The sequence below is a fragment of the Podarcis melisellensis genome (assembly GCF_964234715.1).
Source record: "Podarcis melisellensis genome assembly, chromosome: 11".
NCBI lineage: Eukaryota > Metazoa > Chordata > Lepidosauria > Squamata > Lacertidae > Podarcis > Podarcis melisellensis.
This window is the reverse complement of record NC_138543.1, coordinates 32887140-32911754: the sequence shown is the minus strand read 5'-3', so window position 1 is coordinate 32911754 and position 24615 is coordinate 32887140. Positions and strand designations below refer to the sequence as shown.

The window sequence follows — 24615 nt, the reverse complement described above, 5'->3', positions numbered from 1 at the left end:
AAAAAAAAAAAGTGAGCTACAAATGATTAATACTATATTCTATTATATTAAAATATGGTTTGAAACTGGCATTTTTTCCCTTGAAATTTAGGTTTAAGATTCATACATTGAAAGGAAGGAGAAAATTTAACCCTACATTAGTAGAAAAATTAACACTGTAAATCTAGTCCCAGGGTCAAATATATACCTGAAATAAAATACCTGGTTACTAAGCATAATACTTCCTGCAAGTTTTTTTTTTTAAAAAGCCATTATTGAGACCTTCCGTTTTCCAGTAAAAAAGAAGAAGCTACAAACAAATCATTGTGGTGAAAGAGTACACAACATCTGTTTTCATTTAATTCAGGCAAGATGGCCCTGAAACACTGCATGGCAATTCACACTTGCCAATTCACATTGGTTGAATAAGCTGGCTGACTCAAGGTTTTCATTACCTCCCCCCACCCCGCAGTGTTGCAGTATGTTTGAATTCCACCATTAAGTGGAGGGTTAAATCAGTTTCAATATTAGCAGTGTCTTGAGAAAAGTATTTTGTTCATGTGATTAATACAAAATATGGATTTCCTTCAGTCTTTGCTGAGCAGGTTGCCTCATAATGCTGTAGGTAGTAGCCCTACAGTTTCAGGCTATGCATTAAAATATAAATTAAAATATTATTATAAAATATTATTGACATTCTAATTTATACATTATTAAAACGACACCAATTTGACTGCATCCCATGTATGTAAGTTCCCTTCCCATTGTGATACCAGCAGCAAGTATAATCAGGGTGCGTATATTTTCAATGAATGTCCAAAATTGGGAAGAAACTAAGGAACATTAATTTTTAAAACATTAGCCTTGAAGTTACAATTGTTTCTAATTTCAGTGTTCCATTCAAGAGTTCTATCTGGTAGTCAGCACACTCTCTCAGTTGGAAACAGCAATCACAGCACTGGTTCCAGCTATACGTACTCAGGTTCAAGCACCTTTATTACAGAAGAGTCTTTTGGAAATTCCGGAATTGCTTTGTTCAACAAAAAAGTATATAAGCATGCTTAATGAAGCAGCAGCAAAGTAAGTAACAGTGCAGTCTTTCCATGTTTACTCAAAAGTAAGCTGTACTAAATTCAATTGGGCTTAATTCCAGGTAAATAGGGTTAGGATTGCGGCCTAAATTGTTATATAAGCATGGTACAATAGTCTTATGTAATATTAACAAATGGCTCTAACAGAAGGTCTTGTAATCCTCTGTCCTGGCCATGCTACCTGGACACCACTACTACTACCCTGTTGCCCCATCATTTACCCTCAGGCAAAGGTATTTGAGCCCACTGGTTTTGACAGTAGCCACCTAGCATAGACACTCAATGTGCAGTTAGTATGGAAAGTGAATATAGAATAAATCCTACTGAACTGAAAGATTGTTCAGTTTCTAAGCTGTCCATTCATTTTTAACCTTGAGCAGTTAGTTTCCTTGAGTGTTTCTTAGTAAGATTTCTTAATCTTCACCATAAGTTCCTGGGGCAGCGAACAATAGTTATACTAATTGGTTTCTTTTTATTATTACATTCTGTACATCAAACGCTATATATCCCAGTTTACAGCATTGCTTTGAAATGTCATAAAGTTACCTTACTTTGACAATAATCCCTGCAAGTAAACAAAATAGTTTATTTCTTTAGTTTATTTATGCACTCAAAATATTGTTCTTAATCTGAAAGGTAATGGAGTTTGTGTGTTAGTATTACATATATTTGGTAACATATTATTCTTGTTACGAATGTAAATACTGTACTTTTTTTGTTCGTATTAAGGAATGTGTGTACTTTGGGGGGGTCTATCTTAACTGTTGGATTCTGTATACTTAGAAGTGGAGACAAAACCCAACTGTTCAAGGATCTTGAAGAATTTCCCTTAATAAGAAAGAGGAAGGATGAGATTCAGGAAGTTCACTCTCAGATCCAGTTACACCTTCAGGATATACGAAGAATCCTAAATTGTCCCTCTAAGGATTATGTTACAGTGTCAGGACAAGCAGTAAGTTAAATATTTGCTTCATACTTTTTCTTGTTGTGTTTGCCATCGGTCATATTTTGTTCAAGTGTTCATTTGTCAGCAGACAAAGCTTCAAAGACTAGAACCACCTAAGCTGCTGGGGAATTCGTATTTGTTCCCATTGACCTGGCTTAATCAAAAGGGCCTCCCAAGCACTGCATGAAGAGGCACATTACCCACAAGTAGAGAGACTAGTTTATATTAAATTGGGATATTACTGCTGCCTCCTTTCAGTCAGAAAGTACATTCCCCTCCAACAATGATATTGTCCAGTGATCTGACAAATCCAGCCAATCTCTGCCATATAGCTATTATCAACTTTCACAGATAATGGTTGAGAGAGTATTCTCCAAGAATCTTGTTGGCTTCTTCAAGAGGAATTCATCAGACCGATGTAAGAGTAGCATATAGATTACCAAATTAAAGCTTGCTTGAGCACAGATGATAATAAATTATAGTGCAACTGAATTGGTTAATTAGTGAACCCATACAATATAATAAAGGATTTGGAAACAATAAAAAGACAAAACAAGGGTAAGACTACCAACCCATCTTCAAAAGTGAGAAAATGATCCTCTTACTCATCTTTAGGTAGGCAGGTTATATGCTGTCAGAATAAATAATGCTTCTGCAAGCTAAACAGCTTAGAAATGTTTTTCCCTGATGTTGTATTGATATGCTATATAAAAGGACTGAAGTGCATTTTTTGTGAAAGATCATTTGGATTTCTTGCTAGTAGAAAGGTTAATCTTTACCACTGTTTATGCTGTTTAAATGTTTTGAATGGAATGCAAATAGAAGGGCAGCAGCTAAATAGTTGATACACAATCCTTTTCAGTCAGTTTGACAAAAGATGTGTGATTTGTATGATGACTACCAAATGCCAAATTATACATAACATTGAATTGCCATATCACTTTGCTACATTGATTTTCCTAGCCCCCATTTCTGAACCGGACACCTGTTTTCCAACCAATGGGCTGACTTGCAACCAATAGAGCTGCATTAACTCCAAATCATTTTTCCTGCTTCTGTCATTCTAATCCGAGATATTAGATACAATCATATATAAAGAGATTATCTTCTGTTGATAAAGCTTTTTTTTCAAGGGTAAACAAAGAACAAGTGAGATAGATATAAGCTCAGCCTCTGGCTTTTGCATTGAGAATCGTTTTTAAAAGTAGGTAACACTTGATACCCATTTTGCTGTCCTGGGCTCCTTTGGAAGAAGGGTGGGCTATAAATCCAATAAATAAATAAACACACACACTTTTAGCTGTACAATCTGACATTATAACAGAGAAGTTAAACTGTAATGTAAGTAGTAACAAGAGGTAGCATGGGAAGAAACTTGACTAGGATATTTTACATAACAATTTGTTGGGCCATCTATTCATGGCTGCAATAATCTCAGTGGCAAGATTTTGGTATTTTGCTGTAAAATATTAGGACTGTGGAATGTTGTAGTTCAAACAAGAGGGTTTGTACAACTTCATTTTTCTTTATGTGAATGCATTATATGTTTGTATCTCGCTTTTCCTCCCAGGAGCCCATAGATTGTGAATTGATGAAGGGTGGGATAGTATGGAATAAATGATAACAATGATAATAATAATAGTAATGCAGAGATATTTTAGTTTCAGATTGAAGTCAAGAACTCACTTTTATCTTCTGTACCATATGATTGGATTAAAGTTAGCAGGTATGTAAAGATAATGTAATTTGCAATATGATTACCATTAGTTTTATTTACGTTAATGGTGGGGTTGGATGAATGTTAAGTACACCTTTGCAAGCTATAAATCAGTATCTAATATTCTTAGGTACAGTAATCAGTCTTGGCATCAGCACATGGCAAAGGGGGCATTTCCAGGTCCAAACATGCCAGTACAGCCCACCAGGGATGTTGCTTTACCTGGTCCTATGGACACAGAGGTCCCCAGCAACGGCCAGTCACCACTTCAAGTTGACTTCTTGGTTTGCCTGACGGTGGTCACTGTGAGTCAGCCTCAGTCCTGCTTCCCTGCTGGCTTATTGGTAGCAGCAGCCCATTGCAGGATCACCACCATCAGGAAAATCTCTTCTTGGCCCAGTAAGCACTGCATCACAGGGATGTGGTGAGACAGTTGCCAGCCTCCTGCCATGCTCGCTTTGCAGGCTTGTGGACCAGTCAGCACTATAGTGGAGTATTGCCATGAGGAAGGGTTAAGATGCAGGAGCCCTGGGGAGTGTGTTAAGGACCGCTCAAAAGCTGTAGTCAGGCCTAACAGTAATGTATCTGTAGGTGCAGGAATTCCATGTATGTCTGCCGTACTTTACTCAGTCACATAATGTAGTCAGATTCCTTACTAAATTCAGGGCTATTTTCCCATCAAAAGAATCTGACATATATTTGGACAGCTGTGTTCTCATCTTAGTTAATACGTTTTTCTACTTTCATGGAGCTTCCATTTATAATGTGTGGATGTTCATAATGTAACATAAAGTTTGAGGTAGATAAACTGATTTCCTTCTTCTTTTTATTTTTTATACTGAGAATGCAGTCCTGTCATCTGTTACGTGCAGGTACATCCCATAGACTACAGTGTGACTTTGCTCACACTAATTCACAGCGAGGAATTAAAATCTTTTATTACTACTTAAATAGTTTCCCTTTAAAAATAGTATGTACATCTCATAACAAGTTAAACGTCGTAAGCCGAAATGGATCTGCTGTTAAAGCAAAAGATAAATATTATAACATACATGATATCTAGTCTTCTGGCTGGTAATTTAATATAGGACTGCATTAAAGCCTGAGGTATTTCACCCAGTCAAACCATCCTCTGGAATTATATTCTTGAAATGTTATGCTAGATCACAAGGGCTTTGTTTACTAATTGTCATTGGACTTCTTTGCTCAATCAGGGTTACCAAAGAAGGGAGGGAATATGTATTTTACACAGTAAGCAGTAGAAGCCTATTTCTGAATAAATTTGATTTCTCTAAAGGTCTCTTAGCATAGAATTGATTATTTTGATTTTAAAAAATAAAATTGAATCTAGGAGCATGTGCTCATATCAAAAGCTCATCAAAATGATAAGAGTACCAATCAAGAAACTATCATGAAAAACAAAAGATTCTTGATCCATATGCTACATGCATTGGGCAATCTTCCCGTTTTGTTTCAGTGTCTTGTGTTTGCTGGTTTTGTGTTTCAGAAGCATATATGTAAGTGTAAGCAGATATAAAGAACTCTTTCAGAAGGAGCCTGGTGAATTGTCTGGGAACATCAAATGCTGTAATATTAGTGAAGATAAACAAGTGTAGTCTGGATGAGAAACTGCTGCCCATGTAAGAGCAGGCTATACATGTCACAATCAAAGAATGGGGGCAGGGAGGGAGCTGCCTCAGGTTCATAACATGCCACCAATGTGAATATCTGCATTGAGTATATTCAAGGCCTGGGTGCCTTGTCACAAGAAATAGGAAATCACTAGTAACTTTCTGTGTCTGTCAGTTAGATTTCAGTGCTGTAGAAAGACAGGTCAGTTGGTTAGAGTGTGGTGCTGATAAGATCAAGGTTGCAGGTCCGATTCCCGTATGGGACAGCTATATATTCCTGCATTGCAGGGGGTTGGACTAGATGATCCTCAGGGTCTCTTCCAACTCTAGAATTCTATTCTAAGATTCTATGTTGTGTGTTCTGTTACATGTCAACTTTCAAGGACACAGACTAGAGCATTTTTTCGGGGGGGGGGGAATGAGTAGGAACTCTTCCCCCCCCCCCCCCCGATTCAACATATAATACATAAAAACAGTTTTTAGTGGTAGCATAATTATTATTTTTCTCAAATAAAGCTGCAACTTGGATTAGAGTGTCTGTGGAAATAAAAGTAAATGCAAGCTATCTAGATTGCAGCGAGAGACACTAACTTTGGCCTAAAAACAGGTAGATAAAGGTTTAAGTTGTTAGTTTAGAAATACCTGAGATGTCTGAAAGGCCTCACTAAACATTACATATAGATCTGTGCAACTGAACTGGGACAGCTGCTCCTTTTTCATTTTGTTTTTGAAAGAGCAGTTTTGAAAAAGCAACAAGAAATAGAGAAATAGTTGAAGAATGATTATCCTTTCTCTTTTAGGAAGTATTGAAACATATGTAGCACTTACTTTCTTAGCAAAACTTAGCTTGTTTAACTGCTTTCACAACATAATATGTATATTTTATAGTTTATTTAGAATATGAGATTATAGTATTTGTACAATTAAGAGGCCATAAAATTACTGAGTCACACTTCAGGGAAAGCCTTCTGAAGCAAAGGTGTTCTCAATAGTTGCCTAAATATCAAGAGACTAGGCAGTTGTCTATCTAGATTCAGGTGATAACTGATTCCAGAGGACTGGTGCTGGAACAGTAAAAGCCCAGTTTCTAATACATGCTAAATGCACCTCTGGGGAGCATATGGTACTCTCAGCAGTGCCCAATGTGAGGGCCCAAGGCAACATTTACTTGGGCTTACACAACAGAACTTGAAATTACTTCCATGTACAAATGTGAAGATTGGGGGGGGGGATTTACTGTTTTTTCAAGGACTTAGAAAACGATAACCACCCAACTGAAAACTTGAAAATTTTGGTATCACTGAAAAAGCTCTAATCAAATATTTGGTCATTCTAAATATTGTAAATGAATTAAATCCTTTTAAGAAGCTCTTATGTAAGAGATTCTACATATGGCTAAACCAGGTAGGTAAACAAGATGGACCAATGCTACATCTTTGTCTAGCATCTCTCTCCATGCAGCCTTCAATACCCATTCCTCTTCATTTCTTTTTATCCTGCTTTCCTGAAAACTGTTAATGTAACATTACAGTGCTGTGTAGATTTAGTTGCCGGTACATTGTGTTCACAATAGGTAATTGTGACTGCTTCTCACGTTGCATTTTGACTATAAGAAGGGAACCTCCATGAAGTAAAAGTGTGTTTTTTGTTGTTTGATGCACAATGGTATGTTTACTGCAAGTAAAGTATTTGAGCAGATATGAGCAGCAGCTGCTTTGTCAAGAACATTTCCACTTCAGATAGTATGGATCACTCTCTCTTTCTTTACCTCTGTGCAGAAAAATTTTAATTTGTGTACTGGTCCTAAAAAAAGGAACTGGTCTGATTTTTGCATATTGCTACATAACTGATTGCTTAGTAACCTTGATTTCCTATTTGGTTTTCTCTTATAGCACAAAAGCAGTCAGCCGCTTCCACACTCCTTTTATTGTAGAAAATTACAGGCATTTGAATCAGCTACGTGAGCAGCTAGTCCTTGACTGCAGTGCTGAATGGCTACGCTTTTTAGAGTGAGTTTACAAATTCAGTTTTTTCTATTGAAATAAGATTATAAAGTAAGTTACAAAATATAACTATAAAGCTTACAATTTGTATTATTATTATTATTATTATTGTTGTTGTTGTTGTTGTTGTTATTGAAGCGTCTGATGTGTAGTTTGCCTTGCTTATAGGCTTACCTGAACTTCGAAAGGTGGTTATATTTAAAATAGAGGCAGTACTTTAGAACTGCCACGACCCATTTGAGTACTTCTATCACATTTTACAGTTTTTATAAAGTAAGTAAAGGGTAGCCTAATTGGTCATAGGAACACCAGAAGCTGCCTTATAAGTCAGACCAGGCTTCCTCAACCTCGGCCTTCCTGATGTTTTTGGCCTACAACTCCCATGATCTCTAGCTAGCAGGGATGATGGGAATTGTAGTCTCAAAACATCTGGAGGGCTGAAGTTGAGGAAGCTGAGTCAGACCATTGGTTCATCTAGCCTAGCATTTTCTACATTGACTGACATCACCCCTCTAGAATTTCAGGTAGATGATGGAGTTTGAACCTGGAAACTTCTGTATATGTGAGCTACAGCCCTTCTTGAGATGATCCACCTGAAATAGATGCTACTGTGTATCTAGTTACAGCAGTGAACTCTAGTAACCTAAGATCATCAACAGAATTACACCAAAATAGGACTGTCCCTAAGGAGTGCAGGATCCAGAGCAGATTACACTATGTGTACCCCTTCATGTCCTTCCTGTCTCTGCTGTCGTTCCTCTTCATTGTAGTGGGGGATCTCTTCCTCTCCCCAGCTTACTTTTTGCTGGTAATGGAGAGGGTTTGCCACTACTTTAGCAGACGTGATCTTCCCCCTACCTCCTTACATTTTTTTCTCTTGTTGCTGCTGTTGCAGTGGCAGTGCTGTCAAAGCCCTCCACCTCCCCCCTTCCTGCCTTTCTCTAGAAAGGGCAGAGGTAGAAAGCCTTGCCAGGCAGATTGGGGGGGGGGCAGTGGCGCTGTTGGCCATGGGCACTAACTGTGAGGCTCAGAGCAGTTGTCCCTCTTTGCCTCCTGACGAACAACACAATAGCACAATAGCAAAGTCAAAAGAACTTCCAGCTTAAGAATGTGACATTTCTCTAGCAAAAGATGTTTAGAATGTCATTAGGAAATTAATTATAGTGACAGACTGTCCGCCTCTTTCCACCAATGGCACTGTTGTACCCAGACAACTTCTACAACAGTTGAAGAAAAACAGCAGCTACTATGCCTCAGGACCATCTCTCATGTATTGCTGGCAACACTTAACATATTCTTCCCCCCTAATGGCAGAGAGGAGCTGCCAGAAGAGCTGGGTAACACAGCTCTACCTTAGCACAGAGTGCTGCAGATCAATATGAGGTAGGTTCTGCTCTTGAACAAAATCTGCAATGGTACAAAGTCCGTTAGAGAAGAAAGCATGAGGCACTGGTATGGTGGGGTGGTGCCATTCCAACAGCCGTGTTGCTCCTGCTTACCTGGATTGGGCAGGGTGTGGGTGTGTCAAGGCTGTGTGGGTGCACTGGCAAGAGTGCAGGATTGGCTCCACTGGTGCACCCACACAGCCCTGACTCAGCCACTGCTTTGCCAGCTATTCCTACTCCTGCTTTCTTGCCTAACAAATGGAAAGTTTAGGCAATCTTTAGTATGTAAGTCTGCAGGCAGGGCCTGTTGTCCCTTTTAGTTTGTGTATAGCGTCTACCATCAATCACTTGGCTTGACATGCTACAAAAGAAGAATGTGTCACCTGATATCACTAATGTCTTGCAGTAGTAATTCATAAGAGGAGGGCAAATACTTATTTTAATGCGATAAATTCTTCATCTTTTGGCAGTCCTCATTGCACTGTTAATATACCCTTTCCACATGGTCTAATTTAATTTTGTTTGTCCTTTAAAGAATAGTCCCAACCAGGGTGTTTTCTCTCTCTGTCTCTGCCTGTATGTGAGTGAGACAGAGACAGAAAGACAGACAGACACGCACAGAGAGAGAGAGAGAGAGAACGAGAGAGAGAGAGAGAGAGAGAGAGAGAGAGAGAGAGAACTCTTCTTGGTACAGAGTACTAGCACATTTTTTTCTGCCCATGGCAGCCATTTTTTGCTGACACCCACTGCACATATATGAGTACCAGCATCTCTTTTTTATTTTCAGTTTTACCCCCAAAAAGTGCTGGTCCAAACCTTTATATAGAAACTTTATATAGCAATATTTTAAAAGACTATCCTGTGCTGCCACTTAGTTCAACATTTTATTCATATTAATATTTTATTCACGTCTTTCTCCCCCCCCCCCCATTTACCTCTGTATAGTGATTTTAACGACCATTACTACACAATATCTAAAGCTGTGGGTCACCTAGCAACTGTGGACTGTATATTTTCCCTGGGTGAGGTTGCCAAACAAGGAGACTACTGCAGGTAATCACTGTCTAAACAACGGTAGAATATTACGGTTAGCTTTGTTGATTTTTTTTACTAGACTACAAAAATGAGTACTGTCAAACGTATGTTTGTCATATTTGAGGACACATAGTGATGCTTCAAAAGATTAGACAGTGTAGTTTCTGGGTAGGATGGATTGATTTACATTTCCTGTAGATTGTGGCCTGATTGATTCAGTTTCAGAAAAGCAAGAGTCTGGTTTCAGATACCTCACCCCAAACTCCATCTAACATGCTGTAACATAATTTTCTTTTCAGACCTGTCATAAAAGATGGAAGGTCAGAGATAATGATAAAAAATGGGAAGCACCCTGTGATTGATGTGTTATTGGGAGAACAAGAGCAGTATGTTCCAAATGATACACATTTATCAGTAAGTATGGTATAGGGAATCAAAATATAACATGACACCATGTTTTTGTTGTGGATTAGCCCCCTAACTCCCCCCCTCCCGTAGACTAAAAAGACACTGAACATGGTTTCTTGATTTCATACTGTGCTTGGACTTTCAAAAAGGTTTTGACTGGGTACTAAGTACGGTAAGCTTAACTGTCATGGAATAAGAGGAGGGGTCTTTCTGTGGGCCAGGAATTGGTTAAGTAGCAGGAAGCAGAGATTAGGAATAAGTGGGCTACAGGCATCTCCCTGTTTATGCAGGGGTTATGTTCTGAGACACCACATGTGTTGGTGAAATCATGTAGAATTGAAACCTATTGAAAAAGCAAATAGGGGCTAGCTCAGTGTGTGGCAGCTATTTCATGCTAGGGATCATTGGGAAAGGAATTGAAAATACAGTAAAACTGCTAATATCAAAATGCCATTATACAAATCTATGATGTGGCTGCATTTGGAATACTGTGCACAGTTCTCTAGACCATTTACAGTGTGAGAACCTGGAAGTAGCCTGCAGTGACGTGAGAGACAAATGGTATCATTCCCCTACAGTGAGAATCCAACTTAGCATGGAACTTAACCCTTCCTGGGTGGAGGAGAGGAGGAAGTCATTTTTGTCTCAGGTGACAGCTGAGGTGTGGGTCATGCCTGATATTTTTATGTCATACGTATGTCTCTCCCAGTTTGCTACCTTTTGACATTGATTGCCAAAAGACCTATTGGTACTACATTATTATGATTGAACAGCTGGTTTTGTGTGGAGTGTCTTTATATCTTTAATATGTATCTGGGAAGTGTGGAATGGGGATGCCAGGGGTAGCTTGACCACAGTTGTTTACGCATTAAAACCTCAAGGTTGGATTACTGCAGTGTGCTCTGGGTGGGTCTACCCTTGACATTGGTCCAGAGGTTGCAGTCCTGGAACTGTTAAATTACCTGCTTCTGAAAAGTATTTTAATGATAGTTTCCCTTTCTCCAGGAAGACGGTCAAAGGGTAATGATAATTACTGGACCTAACATGGGAGGAAAGAGCTCTTACATAAAGCAGGTTGCATTGATCACAGTCATGGCACAAATTGGTTCCTATGTACCAGCTGAGGAAGCAAGAATTGGTATTGTGACTGGTATATTTACCAGGTGAGATGTCAAAGCTTCATGTTTTAAAGATAAGTAATCTTGTAAAATATAATTTCACTTCATAAGACATTTCTTTTAAAATATCATTTGTGTGTGCTGATTGGCTGAGTGTATATCGTTCTTGAAATGAAGAGCAAGTTTTTAGCTCTCAAGGTCACTGGAAAAGTTTGGAAATATGAAGATGGGTTATGCTTAAAGGCTCAGATTCCACATTGGGCTGTGTATCCTCTACCTACCTAGGGAACACATTTATTTACTTATCATGTCTCCTCCTTTTCATGGCCACATGTTTCTGTCTCCCATTTACATCTCATCATTTCATGATGGTCCTATTTCCTGTGAGAGTTACCTTGTGGTAGCTGGAAACTGTCACCAAAGGTTCCTAATGACCCAGTTCAACACTCAGTTAGATCTTTGAGCCATTTTTAACTCCCCAGTCAGGAATGGATTTGTGATTATGTGGAAAATCAGCTTGCAGCCAACTTAATTCATTGTTTGAAAGTAATTTAACAGTAACTGCTAAAGTGATGTCCTTGACACAACTGCCCACCTCATCAGATTCCAGGATGTTTTAATTACATGACATTTCTGTCTGTAATGATCTTAAGGAGTATGCAGGTTCTCTCATGACCAGTGTGCTAAGCAATTCAGACCTGCTTACATAATTCCCTGCTGCATGATGCAGCAATTTGCTTTGAAACTAGGATTTCCTTAAATGCTGTTTGTTTTCAGAGTTTCAGTTTATGAAGTTGCTCATGATTATCGCTGAAAATTCATATTAATAATTTAGGGTTATAGCAAGTAATCATTTCCCCCCTTTGTGCTTTGATGTGTCCGTTGAGTGTATTTTCTTGTACAGGCTATCTAATCTAAATGTAGAAGTCAATTAAACAATGCTGCCCCTGTTGCACATCATCTAACGGGATCAAAAACATTCTGGCAGCAGTGATATACCTCTTTTGTAACTTTAATAAAAACGAAGCATATTTTTATGTCTGATAGGTGCAGACAAAAAATCTGAAATATGTGTTTGTTTTTTAAATTGTCTATTGAATTTGATAATTGTACAAAATGCTTTATTCTCTGGAATGGGATTTAGTTGGCTCAGGAGTTATTGAATTGTTTCCAGATAGAATTTGCTCTGTGCAGATGAGTCTCTTATCAACACTTGAAATAAGTAATTAAATTGGATCTCTGCACAATTTGCAATCTTCAACTGTATTGCTGCATGTGTAAGAGTGGGGAGAGATGAAAAATTATAATAATTTGGGTGACATGGGACCTCATCTGCTACATGTATTACTAATAATTGACTAGAGACCTGGAAGAACAACGATAATCCGGGAAAACATACAATATTTTGGAGTAAATTAATACTAGAAAATACATTTTTTTACTTCTTTGGAATTACCGGTAACTAAAAGAAAAACTATGAAGTATTAACAAATTGGTTGTCGTTGAGTAGCATACTAACTGAAGACATGCCTGGAATTTGCTGGGGATTGACTTCCAGTGCCTTGTGGTGGTGTCAAATTGGTTTTGTCTTAGCAGCAGTGAACTAACACATACATCATTCCTGAAGTACCTTTGCCAGCAAAGTTATTTTCAAGTGCCCAATATTTTTTTAATGCTTTTAAACACAGAGCAAGTAATAAGAGTATATTAGGGATGAGGATTAAATGTATTTATTCTAAGTAATATTGTACATACAATAGATGTCAAAAGCAAGTTCATTTCTTATCTAATGTTTTTTGTGTATCATTTGGACCACTTATCACTGTTGGACCAGAGTAGAATTGTTATTTATCATGGACAAAAGAGATTTGTTTTTACAGCTGCTCCTGAACATAGCTAAAAGATAAAGGCCACTTCTGCTAAGGAAGTCCTGGGAAATTTTTTTCCATGAATGTAATTAGTTTAACAAATGGTTAGGGTGCAACACATGCGGCAGTATACATCTGCATTGTTGTCTAGATGTTCATGTAGTTTCCAGTGAAGTATCAAGCATAACTAAATATTTTAAACCTTCAGTACCAAAAGTTTGTCAAAACATATCCTGGCTCAAAAAAGTATTTATTTAACAAAATTTATATGATTGTAAGAAAACATCCAGGCAGTTTGCGAAAATATAAAACAAAATATTAAAATTAATTGCAGGAAGAGAGCATACATCTTGTTTTCTTGCAATAAATATTTGAAGACCATGGAATGATATTCAACTAGGTTTTACTCAGAGTAGACCCATTGAAATTAATAAACACTTTTATATTTTGGAGTTTTTTCTTGTGTACTTCAGTAACCAGATAATATTCTTATGTACAGCAAAATTACATAATAGAAGTTCAGATGATTTTTACTCATTCTTTATGCATTTTTTATTTTAAAAACTCAATAGTGTGTGCTTCCTGGTTTTCTAATTTGTATTATTTTCTAATAATACTGAACAATTTTGTTTTATTTTGCAGAATGGGTGCCACAGACAACATATTCAAAGGTCAAAGCACATTTATGGAAGAACTGACAGAAACAGCTGATATAATTACTAAAGCAACTTCCAATTCACTAGTAATTTTGGATGAACTGGGGAGAGGAACTAGCACACATGATGGAATTGCAATTGCTTATGCTACCCTGGAATACTTTATTAGAGATGTAAGTGCATTATCTGTCCCTTTGAATGATCTAAGTCAGAGCTTTTCAAACTGTGTGTTGTGACACGTTAGTGTGAAGTGCGAACGCTCCCCATGATCCCCAGGGGCTGGAAAGGGGTTAGTTTAACCTCTGGTTTGCTAGTAAAGCTGAATTACTGTGTTGCAAAATGATGCATGTCTAAAAAGTGTTTCACCAACATTAAAAGTTTAGAAGACTTTAAGTTGTGAAAATGAGTTGTCCCCAGATGATTATCTCAGTGCACCTTCCCTAGAAACAGATTCCGTGGAGCTGGTCCAGGATACAGTTATCAGCAGTAACAAAAGCCACAGAGCGATTGAGAAGGAGCAGGGTTTGCACCTTGTCCCATTCTTGGTAAAGACCATCTGTCAAGAAAACTGAGGCTGATTCAGTCAAATGACTAGGACTGAACCTAGTTGCCTCTTCCCCTCCCTCACCTCTAAATAGGAAGTATGCATATTTTAAAGCCTTAATATATTTTATTTCTCTAGGTTGGTTCATTGACACTGTTTGTCACCCATTATCCTCCAGTGTGTGAATTAGAAAGGGCCTACCTGAGACAAGTTGGGAATTACCATATGGCATTTCTGGTGAATGAAGATGATCGTGAACAAGAAAGTGGTATGATATCAAATTTAGATACATTTACATACATATATATATATATATATATATGAATATACATTTCACATATCACACCTTTCTTCCAAGGAGCTCAAGGTGGCATACTTCTTACCTTTTTATCCTCACCACAACCATGTGGGGTTGGTCACCGAGCGAATGTGGCTAAAACGATTGAAAAGCTAGCGCAGTGTGGTGGTTGACTTGAAGTAAGATTTCCAGGTTTTTGAGTTGAATAAAATATAAACCACATTGAACTCAATTATGACATCTTCATACAAATGTATGTTTTTGTTTTTTGTTTTCCTAGGATCTGAAGGTGAAGAAAATCCTGAATTTGTCACTTTCCTTTATCAAATAACAAGGGAAGTTGCCACAAAGAGTTATGGGCTAAACGTTGCTAAACTAGCAGATGTTCCTGATGAAATTCTTAAAAAGGCAGCTCGCAAATCAAAAGAACTAGAGAGATTAGAGAATATGAAAAGGTTAGAGAATGGATTGATTGACATCTTAGTAATAAAACTTTCACATATATCATCTGGGAGAGCCTTTCTGAACAGCCATAAAAAGTAGATTTAAAAGATTTTCAAGAGGTGCCTAAATGCTTAATTACATTAACGTCATTACAACCTACAGTCTGAGTAGCTAAACGTGAATTCTATTAATGAAAAAACTTCTTTAGGGAACTGTATGTTTTTCTTTAACAATTGTGATGACTGCTCATTAATGGCCTGATGTAGCAAAAATGACCTGATACAACCAAAACGGCATGGCTCAGGGTCCATACTAGCCATGTCAACAGAGTGCTAAAGTCATTTCTTCAACCCTTTAGCACATGTCTTAAACAGCTATAGGGGTGTAATATGGAAGTCTCGCTTTAAATATAACATTTATATTTTGGATTGAGGATTCAGAAATGTAAGTGAAATACTTCTGGGACTGAGGACTCTTCCAGATGGGCTCCTGTTCATTAAACAGTGATGTGGTATCACCTCCCTGTAAATGTTTGCAAACAATCAGGGTGTGTGCTCCTAAAAGACTTCTAAAAAGTAATGAAAAATAAATTACTAGTGCATCTTAAAAAAAGGTCCCAACAAGTACTGTTCATTACTGCTTTAAAGGGCTAAGGCAAGACGGAACTGTTAAACACATGCTTCTTTCCTTCTTTCATACATTTGAAACACTATTTAAATTTGGTCAATGCTTTCTTGACACCCTAAATAACTTGATCGCTTTGGTAATAATTCACTATAAAAAAAAGATTAAACTGTTTACCATTTGCAAACTTGAAAGGGGAAGAAAATTTAGAATCACAATTTTTATGGCCCTAATGCAGGGGTTGCCAGTTGGGTGCTTATGGGCACATATGTGCTCCCACAAATGGCCTTCCTGATTGGCTACATGGCCCCCTCTTTTTGCTGAAATTAGACTTAAAAGAAGCATTGTTTCTGGCCAGTAGAAAGGGTTGCAGTGTGTGCTTGGTTGCGGGCCAACAGCAATTCAGTTTGCAGATGTGTCCATGCATCCAAAAATATTGGCGTCTCCTGCCCTAATGTTTTCAAAAATTTGCTTTTGTCTTCTGAATAACCCCAGGGTAGTATATTGCACTTTTTCATTGTAGGAATTAGATATTAATTCTAGTATCTTCTGTGTGAAAATTCACACAATAGTAGGAAGTGAGGATAAAATAAATATTTCTCCAGTGTGTGGGATTCCACATTGGCACACATGTATGGGACAGGCTGGATTATGCTTTCACTTTAAGTAATAATACTTTCTGCAGTAAAAAAATATAGATATGTGTTTTTAACATAGTTTTCATTTCCGTTAAAATATTCTAGTGGATTCCCCCCATGTTCTTTTCTTTCCACACCACCATTGTGACATCAAATGTAAACGCATTCATAATACTTTGTCTAGTTAGAAAAATCAGCCTTGCCTTTCTTCATCTAATTCTTCTTTACTGAGATATTTAAATACTAATGAACTGAACATTTAATGAAGTTCTAACACTGAACTTGGTGTTTGTTTGCTTTTAGAAAAAGGCTGATGACCTTTGTTAAAATATGGAATACTACCGATTCTGGAGAACTGCAAAGATGGAAAAGTATGTGCGAAACAGATAATGATTTCAGCCAACTTTAAAGATTCCTTAAAACCTGCCAATAGAAAATGGAAATAGCATAGAAGATTTAAATTAATTTATTATACAAAGCTATATATTCATGCAGTGAAATTTCAAATCATAGGTGTGTATCTGATGAATGGGTGGTTCACATGGACATTTTTTTCATTTCATTCATGCAAACTGTCTCCAGTGATGTAGTTATGTGGAGTAGCATACTATGTGCCAGATAAGTAGAAGACATCAGAGAAACAGAGAAACAGACAGGTAACCACATAGTACCTGTATGTTTCTTTCCCATAGGATAAAAAAGTCTGGCGGGAATTTAGTTTTGGAACCTGCACGTGAGTAGGTGGGTTATTAGGCATCATTCTCCCAATGCTGTGGCCAGATTCAGTTTGGGAGGTGCCTGTAGTTGCTTTTCACTTTAAAATGAAATAACAAAAAAAGCATGGGACATCACTTCATGGGTCTCCTGCCACATTACCTAGAGATGTAAACTACCATAGCTACTGCAGCCGTGAAAATTGCTACAGAATGAACCATTTACACGGTGCCTTCTTGACATAATCATGGGCACATAACACGGGCAAAATCATGTAAAGAAAAATCTAGCCAAAATGGGCCCATGTGAAATGGTTCATTGATTTAAATGCAGTTGATATTTTGTAAGCTCCACTTGTTTTTTCAAACTGCTGTCTGGTGGGTTTTTCCACTGAAGTGCAAGTATTTTGTTAAATTTGCCCATATTATGTTTCCCAAACTTTATAAACATTATCTCCAAACTGTACTTTATTTAAAATACTGAAAAATGCTTTTTATAGTTTGATGATGTTAACTAATTTCAGATGGAAAACATGAAAATCATGTTTATAAATTACAGGAAAACACATTTGTATTAAATAAAATGATGATTTTAAAAGGATACATTGATTTCTATTAATGTTACAATGACTGAACAGTATGATTTAGCAGATGTTTACTATCAATTCAGTAATACAGAATAATATTTCATGATGCTTATTTTTTTAATGATGTTAGTAGTTTCTTGCTGACATTTGTCCTGATGCATTCCCACAGAATATACTGAAAATATTCAATGTATGTGCATCTCTCTTTATGCTCTTGAAATGCCCATGAAATCTTGATAAAAATAATATTGCTACTACTGCAGATGCATTTGCAAGCCCAAACAAAACAAGTACAAGTCAGTTTGTCAAGCACTCAGTAAGAATAAATGATCTAACTAACTACTGTAATTGTTAACTTCCATGAAGTATACAAAATGAAAACGTACACACAGTCGAAAATGCTATAATTCTTTCTGCTTGAAGCTCTTTGATGCTGGTATTGATAAAGCTTAACACTTACTGATGGCATATGATGTTTTGTATGGAGGATATTAGTTTAACATCCTTGGTTATATAGTTTCAGAATTAATGAATTGGCTCCAAAGAATCATTAGTGATTCTTCTGTACATGGAAATCTCTGGCAGTGGCTCTGATTTTGACTTCTGATGCTTTCTCTCTGCTGCAATTAAAAAAAAGGAATCCGAAATTTGGGGAGACTCATCAGAATGCTTCCCATTGCTGCATTAGTTGCTGCAGCTAGGCAGAGAAACTTTGAGGAGTATGCCTAAAGTGTTTGGATGCACCAAAGGCTCTCTTTAGATCATAGGAGCCAACTCCAAGGGGTCTTTGGCCCTCCCAATAAAATATTTGAGGGGCTGCCCCCCACGTTGGTGAACATTGTCATTCAAATGGTGTGCATGCACTGTGTTATGTGATCAATTATGTGGGGCGGGCCTTACCTCCCCCCCTCATATTTTATTCAAGTTGGCACCCCTGCTTCAGATACTAGGCTTCATGTATTACCGTATTTTTTGCCCTATAGGACGCACTTTTTCCCCTCCAAAAATGAAGGAGAAATCTGTGTGCGTCCTATGGGGCAAATGCAGGCTTTCGCTGAAGCTTGGAGAGCGAGAGGGGTCGGTGCGCACCGACCCCTCTCACTCTCCAGGCTTCAGGAAGCTATCAGCAAGCCTGGGGAGCCCGCGGATAGCCTGCTGCGCGGGGTGCGCTGAAGCAGAGCGCCCTGTGCTTCGGGCAGAAATCTGCAGCCTAGGAAGCCCTGTGGGAGTTGATATTATTTGATATTATTTGCATATTTATCCAAAACACATACTGCATCCCTGCACAAAGCATCATTTGCAGTTTTCTAAAGGTGGGTGAAAGTTTTGGAGGGGAGCCCACATCTCAGCACACATGCTCAAAGTGACATGGCTCCTGCTTTCCCACTCAGTTCTACCTTAACCTCTACAGCTTCAGGACGAACTTTTGCCAATTTTCATTGAGAGAGCATTTCTTTTTCCTTTATTCCTACAGTGTTCTTTTTTGTATATTTGTGTTTTGTTGCAGTCCAGTCTGTGCTGGTGGGCATCTTCCCAGCTTCTAAATGTGGCACAACAGACACCTTGGTCATTTAAACTTTGAGGTAGTTTCCAAAATGCTTGCCTTAGTTGAAGGTATGACTATTAAACCCTGAAGGTACCACATGAAGTGTAAGGCATGCACAGCAAACAAGGTCAAAATGTGACCTGCTTTGGTATCCAGTTACAACCTTCCTGTTACCTGTTGTTCTCCAGACCACTGGGAATCATAGGACCAGCTTTATTCCATGCACTAAATTACTGGTTGTTTCGAAGTCGGTGCCCACTTCTCCCGGTGCCCACTCATCAGTATCTAGCTACCAGTCCTTGGTATCCAGCCAATTCCTGCTCCATATCTGTGTAGTCATCACTTGGCTTAGTAATTACCATTAATTACTTGTCAGGTTTTGCTAAGTTACTTTAAAATTAGAATAGGGAGGAAAATCCTCCCAAGGCAGCATTAAAAACTAAACATGCAATACAAGGTCTTGCTTGGTGTTCAAACACAAAATTAAATTAAAAAGAATTAATATGTGCATCTGAAAATTTTCCATCAGCAGGATCTTCATCTATACATCTTTAGTGGCAAGTCCCAATCTTTGCAGCAGGTATTGTAGTTCGTTATGGGTCTCTACTGGAAGTGACCAAGGCAACATCTGTTGCTGCTGTCTTGTCCATTTTAAGGTAAGTCTGGGCACTTTTAGTTCTGCTTCTAAATAGATAATTACTGGCAGCCATTTACACTTGGATTACATGGAAAACAATAGTTTGGAATGTGGGAAGGTGCATAAACACCATGAGCCATTTTCCAAATTGCCGCTGGCCATCCTGCAGCACCTACCGGTATTTCATGAAGTCTGGTTGCCCCTTCTTGGACGGGCGGCTTTGCAGGTGGGCCCTCGGGCTTCCTCTGTGACCTGGCCTATTGCAGGCTGGATCATCCTCTTGCTGCCAAATTGATCAATGGCAGGAGGAATTAGAGGTGTTTCCCTGGGCATGGGACCAACTGACCAATGGTAGCACTTGGCCCCGCATCCAGGGCAGGGATAAATTCCTGGCCTGCTGGGCCCTTTGGCCTCTCTCCGCTCTGGTTCTGAAACATGCTACCTAAATTCACAAATGTCTTAAGTTTAGGGGTGTTTCAATGATTTCAATTATAATACAATATTTTTGTGTTATACAGGTGACTCCCCACTTGCGAGGGGGTTATGATCTGGACACCCCCCCCCACATAAGCAAAATGTATGTAAGTAGGGAGCCTGCAGCAATACAGCTTCCCACCCAGTACAGCTGTTCAGCGGGATAGTGCAGTGGCAGGGAGCACTCCTGCATGCCATTTTTTTGAAAAGCCTTTTAAACCTTTCTTCCTGGATTTTTGGCTGACCAATGTCCTCTTTGGACTCTGGGGAGGGTCTCCTTGTGAGCCACAAGAACTTTCCAGCCCTCTGCTATTTCAGGTTTGAATTGAATTATTTTTCCCCCCAGCGCTGCATGTATACATGTGTTGCATGCAAGTCAATTGCGCGTAAGTGGCGGTTTGCCTGTATTATACAAATGTCATTTATAGTCAAATTATCTGTAAATGCATAAGGAACTGGTGGCATGTGCCTCTACAGTAATCCTTGGGCCAGGTATTCTATTCATTTGTCTGATCATCTGCTGGTTTTCATAAAATTGTACAAAAAGTAATGTGATAAATAAAATGCTTAGAGGGGGGGAAAACCCTGCAAAGATTTCTAGATATTTTTATCTCCTGTGCTTATGCAACAGAAACTAAAGTTTCAGAGTACAGAGCCTTTTCTCCTGCCTGCATATTAAAATAGATTTTTCTTCCCTAAATATAAAAAATTAAAATTCAGCTATTGTCCAGACACTGCAAACTTTCTGAATGTTGAAAAGTGCTTATTTATAGTACCTAGCATACTGGTAAAATTTCATTGCCATGTTATTCTAATAATTGAAGAAAAGGCAAGTAATTTGATCAACATTAAATCAGAATAGTAAATCCTTCAGATGATTTACATCTCTTTTCCCAAGTAAACCTTTGAAGCAAGTTCCATTGGTTTCAATGTAAATTAGTTCCAAGGAAACCCAAGATATTCTGCATGTAAATCAGTGTTCAGATATTGGTGAAATGATTGCCTATTATTTGGTTGGATCAGATGGTACAATGCATCAAGAATAGCCTTGTATAAGTGATCCCCTCCCTTATGTAAATAAAAGCAATGACAAAAGTGAAGGTCACTTACTCACCTGAGTCCGAGCACGGGGGGTGGCAGTTTACTAGGGACCAAAGATCAAGGAAGACCAGGCTGCAACCCAGAGGCTACACTGTAGATCATGCTTAGGATATTTATGAAAGCCCATATCCCTGTCTTTATGTACCAGATCTTGTGAGATTTGTTAGGTGGATTTGTAGCTGGTTGAATCAGTGGTTCTGACTGGCTCTAAATGATGGGTGGATTGAATTCCATGCGATCTCATAGTATGGCTTCTGAAAACAACAGGAGTTCTTTGAAGAAGGAACTACTTTTTCCATTTGAGTGTAATTATTACCGTTCTTTGTTACTGCTCTAATAAAATCAGTGCTTTAAATGCGGCACTATAATTGACAATCTTTCACCTGTCAGATGAAAAGGTTATGTTTTGGTTTTTACATGTCAAATGGCTGCTCTAAAACTGACATGGATGCAGGTGGGTCATGGATACACTACACATGGCTGCAAGAAGCAGAACTGGAAAGTCTCTGGAGACTGGCCCACAGAACACCAACAGCATTTTGTTAAAGCCAAATGAATAATTATCAATACATGGAATGTATGCTAGATTTTTTACCCTCAAAATTCAAAGATAACTAATGCTAGGAGGGATCTGCCGTATTGTCTAGTATACTTCTAACGTTAAGGAAATAATAAAAAAATCTTGTCTATGTCATTTCAATTTCACTTTTTACTTGGGATAGCACAGTGAACCTGTTGCACCAAATGGGAGGTAGGAAATCTATCATATTTTTGATACTGACGTTATGTAGCTTGCGAAATCTCCATAAAAAAATTTAAATAGGAAAAAAAGATACAAAATTCAATGTGTAGGCTGGGTCGCTAAACACAGCACTTTGAGTAAGGCTAACATTTAAACTAACACACTTTCCTACGTACCGTATTGGCCCGAATATAAGCCACACCTTTAATATTGGAGGTGGGGGAAAGAAAAAATACCGGAATATAAGCCCCTCCATTCCTCGCTGCTCCTGGCTGCATACTGGGGGGGGGGGGGAGAGCCATGCTGCGTTGCCAGCGGCCTTCTCCCTTCCTTGCTCTTTCCCTTCCTGGTCTTGGGGGAGAGGACGGGAAATTATGGGCAGGGTGGGCATCACTTTGCCATGCTTCTGGCTGCATACCGTCAGATTGTGGACATAAGCTGCACTTTAACTTGTCACAGTCGGAATTTGGGGGGAAAGTGAGACTTATATTCAGGCCAATACGGTATTTTATAAAATTCACCAATATAGGGAGGAATTCATTTTCTGAATGTAAAAGGCATTTTAGTCTGAAGCACAAGTGTCTTTTATACTTGGCACCCGCCAGTTAACGAAACTGTCACGTTAACTTTGTCCCTGTCTATTTAAAAGACAAAAGTGAATGCATATACAATACAGAGATGCACAGTAATTTTTTTTCCATATCAAGGCTGTTAGTTTGAAGTGCTGTTATAGACAATATCTTTTCTGGAGCTCAAGGTCTCTGCAGCATCTTGAATGGAACTAGCGATAATACCCATGAAGAGGTGGTTAGTTTGATTGTTGCCAAGGCTGCAGTATTATTATTTTTTTACTCATTCATCAAAAGTCTGATTTGTGCTATAAATTAAATGCATTTCATGAATCTTCTACTCTGAACTGCCAGTGACCTGCTGCTAGGCTCACAAATAAAGCTTTTATGGGAGCACTGTGCAACTTATCCTTTGCCAAAGTAAAACATTTGTGACACTCACTTGTAATGGGGAGGATGTTATTCTGTACTGTATGCTCTAGCTTTATAAAAGAAATGCAAGCAGAATCCTTCACCTTGCTTACATGACAGATACATCTCTGTTAATTAGTTATGTTTTAGAAACAGCAGCAATTTCAACTGCAGTGGCGAAAAACTAGAGAGATGCATATTTGTTACAGCATTACATGCATCTTGCCTTTGCATAATGCAGATTTTGATTACCAGATTAATATCCACACCTAAGTGTTTGGGGGTGATCTAACACCATGTTGTTCTAGAACAGGAAAGCAGACACGAATGGGTTTGGCACCAGCTTGGCTACAGGAAGGAGGTGTACAAAATGCCACCCAACAGCCTTAGGGACTCCACTCCAGATTGTGTAGGGTCTATTCCTTAGCCCTTTCAACTGAAGATATCCGGCAAGGCAGCAGAGACTTAGGATCAGAGTTTTCCTTCTCCTTGATGGGCTGCCTTTCCAGCCTCATCAGCCCTTCACTTCCCTCTACAGCACATGTAGAAACTACCTTCTTGACTGTTGGACCCACTATTGGTCTCATTTCAATCTGCCAGAGCCTGTCTTGGCATGTAGGGAAAGCCCCCTAACTCATTGAGAGTTTGAGACCCATCAGTTACAATCACCTGATTGAGGCAGCCAGTCAAAGCCGTTTCCCGGAGTGCAGCCACTGTCACATGCTGACAGCTTCTAGGAGGCACAGGTGAGAGCTGAGTGCAGGGTGGGGACCAAATGTAGACAAACTACCCCAGAAGGAGCACGACATGTAGATGTACATTAATGAACAGCATCTATATGCTCCCATGGGGAAAGCTGTATGGGAAGCTTGCAATAAATATGTAATATGTTAGTATAATATAAAGCTCTGGAAATTAGTTTCCAGGATTTTTGCTTTCTGACATAAAAGTTCATTAGCATTTCAGTATTACTAGAGGTGAAAGTATGCTGTAACACATAGAACACCAATGTACATGGGGTTGCCTAATCAGTTCAACAGAGACAACAGTCCACCATATGTGTGAAGGAACCACACTGTTTACCACATATCGTTTTGTTTGGAATTTTAGGGTTCCTGGAGTCAACCTTGTCTGGCAGGTAAACCCTTCAGAAGGTGTTAAAAAATTAGGTAATGGGGATACAGATAGGGAGCTGCTTGCAGAAATCATGATACACAAAATCTGACCACGAATTTCAAAATTTTGAATTCCCTGCAAACCTGAGCCCAAGCTTTTGCAATTGTTTTGCAGTGCCCCCCAAAAGCACAGCAAGTAATACATCAAACCAGAGTTCCAAGTTAATGCCACTGTAGTTAACAGCACTCAAATTCCCACATTGTCTTATTTACTCCAAAGTTTTGCAATTGTTTTGCAGTGAAAGCCCCACATTTTGCATCGCCTCCCCGAACTG

At 38.6% G+C, this 24615-nt stretch overlaps 1 protein-coding gene and 1 long non-coding RNA gene across 5 annotated transcripts in view; one reads left to right on the top strand and one right to left on the bottom strand.

Moving 5' to 3' along the window:
• The window catches only part of MSH3 (mutS homolog 3), a 69105-nt gene extending 51408 nt beyond the window's left edge, over positions 1–17697 (top strand). For 3 of the 4 annotated variants that reach the window (XM_081930142.1, XM_081930140.1, XM_081930141.1), the window contains 11 exons: positions 872–1059; positions 1854–2022; positions 3678–3742; positions 7257–7373; positions 9698–9805; positions 10087–10201; positions 11201–11358; positions 13824–14010; positions 14520–14649; positions 14960–15134; positions 16689–17697. In XM_081930142.1, the coding sequence (XP_081786268.1) occupies positions 872–1059; positions 1854–2022; positions 3678–3742; positions 7257–7373; positions 9698–9805; positions 10087–10201; positions 11201–11358; positions 13824–14010; positions 14520–14649; positions 14960–15134; positions 16689–16794 (1518 nt within the window). In that variant the 3' untranslated portion in view covers positions 16795–17697. Of the gene's footprint in view, positions 1–871; positions 1060–1853; positions 2023–3677; positions 3743–7256; positions 7374–9697; positions 9806–10086; positions 10202–11200; positions 11359–13823; positions 14011–14519; positions 14650–14959; positions 15135–16688 lie in introns of those variants that run through there. The other variant, XR_014172820.1, reaches the window with a different exon arrangement.
• Positions 1–24615, bottom strand: part of LOC309380361 — a 194036-nt gene that overhangs the window by 165231 nt on the left and 4190 nt on the right. The window lies entirely within an intron of this gene.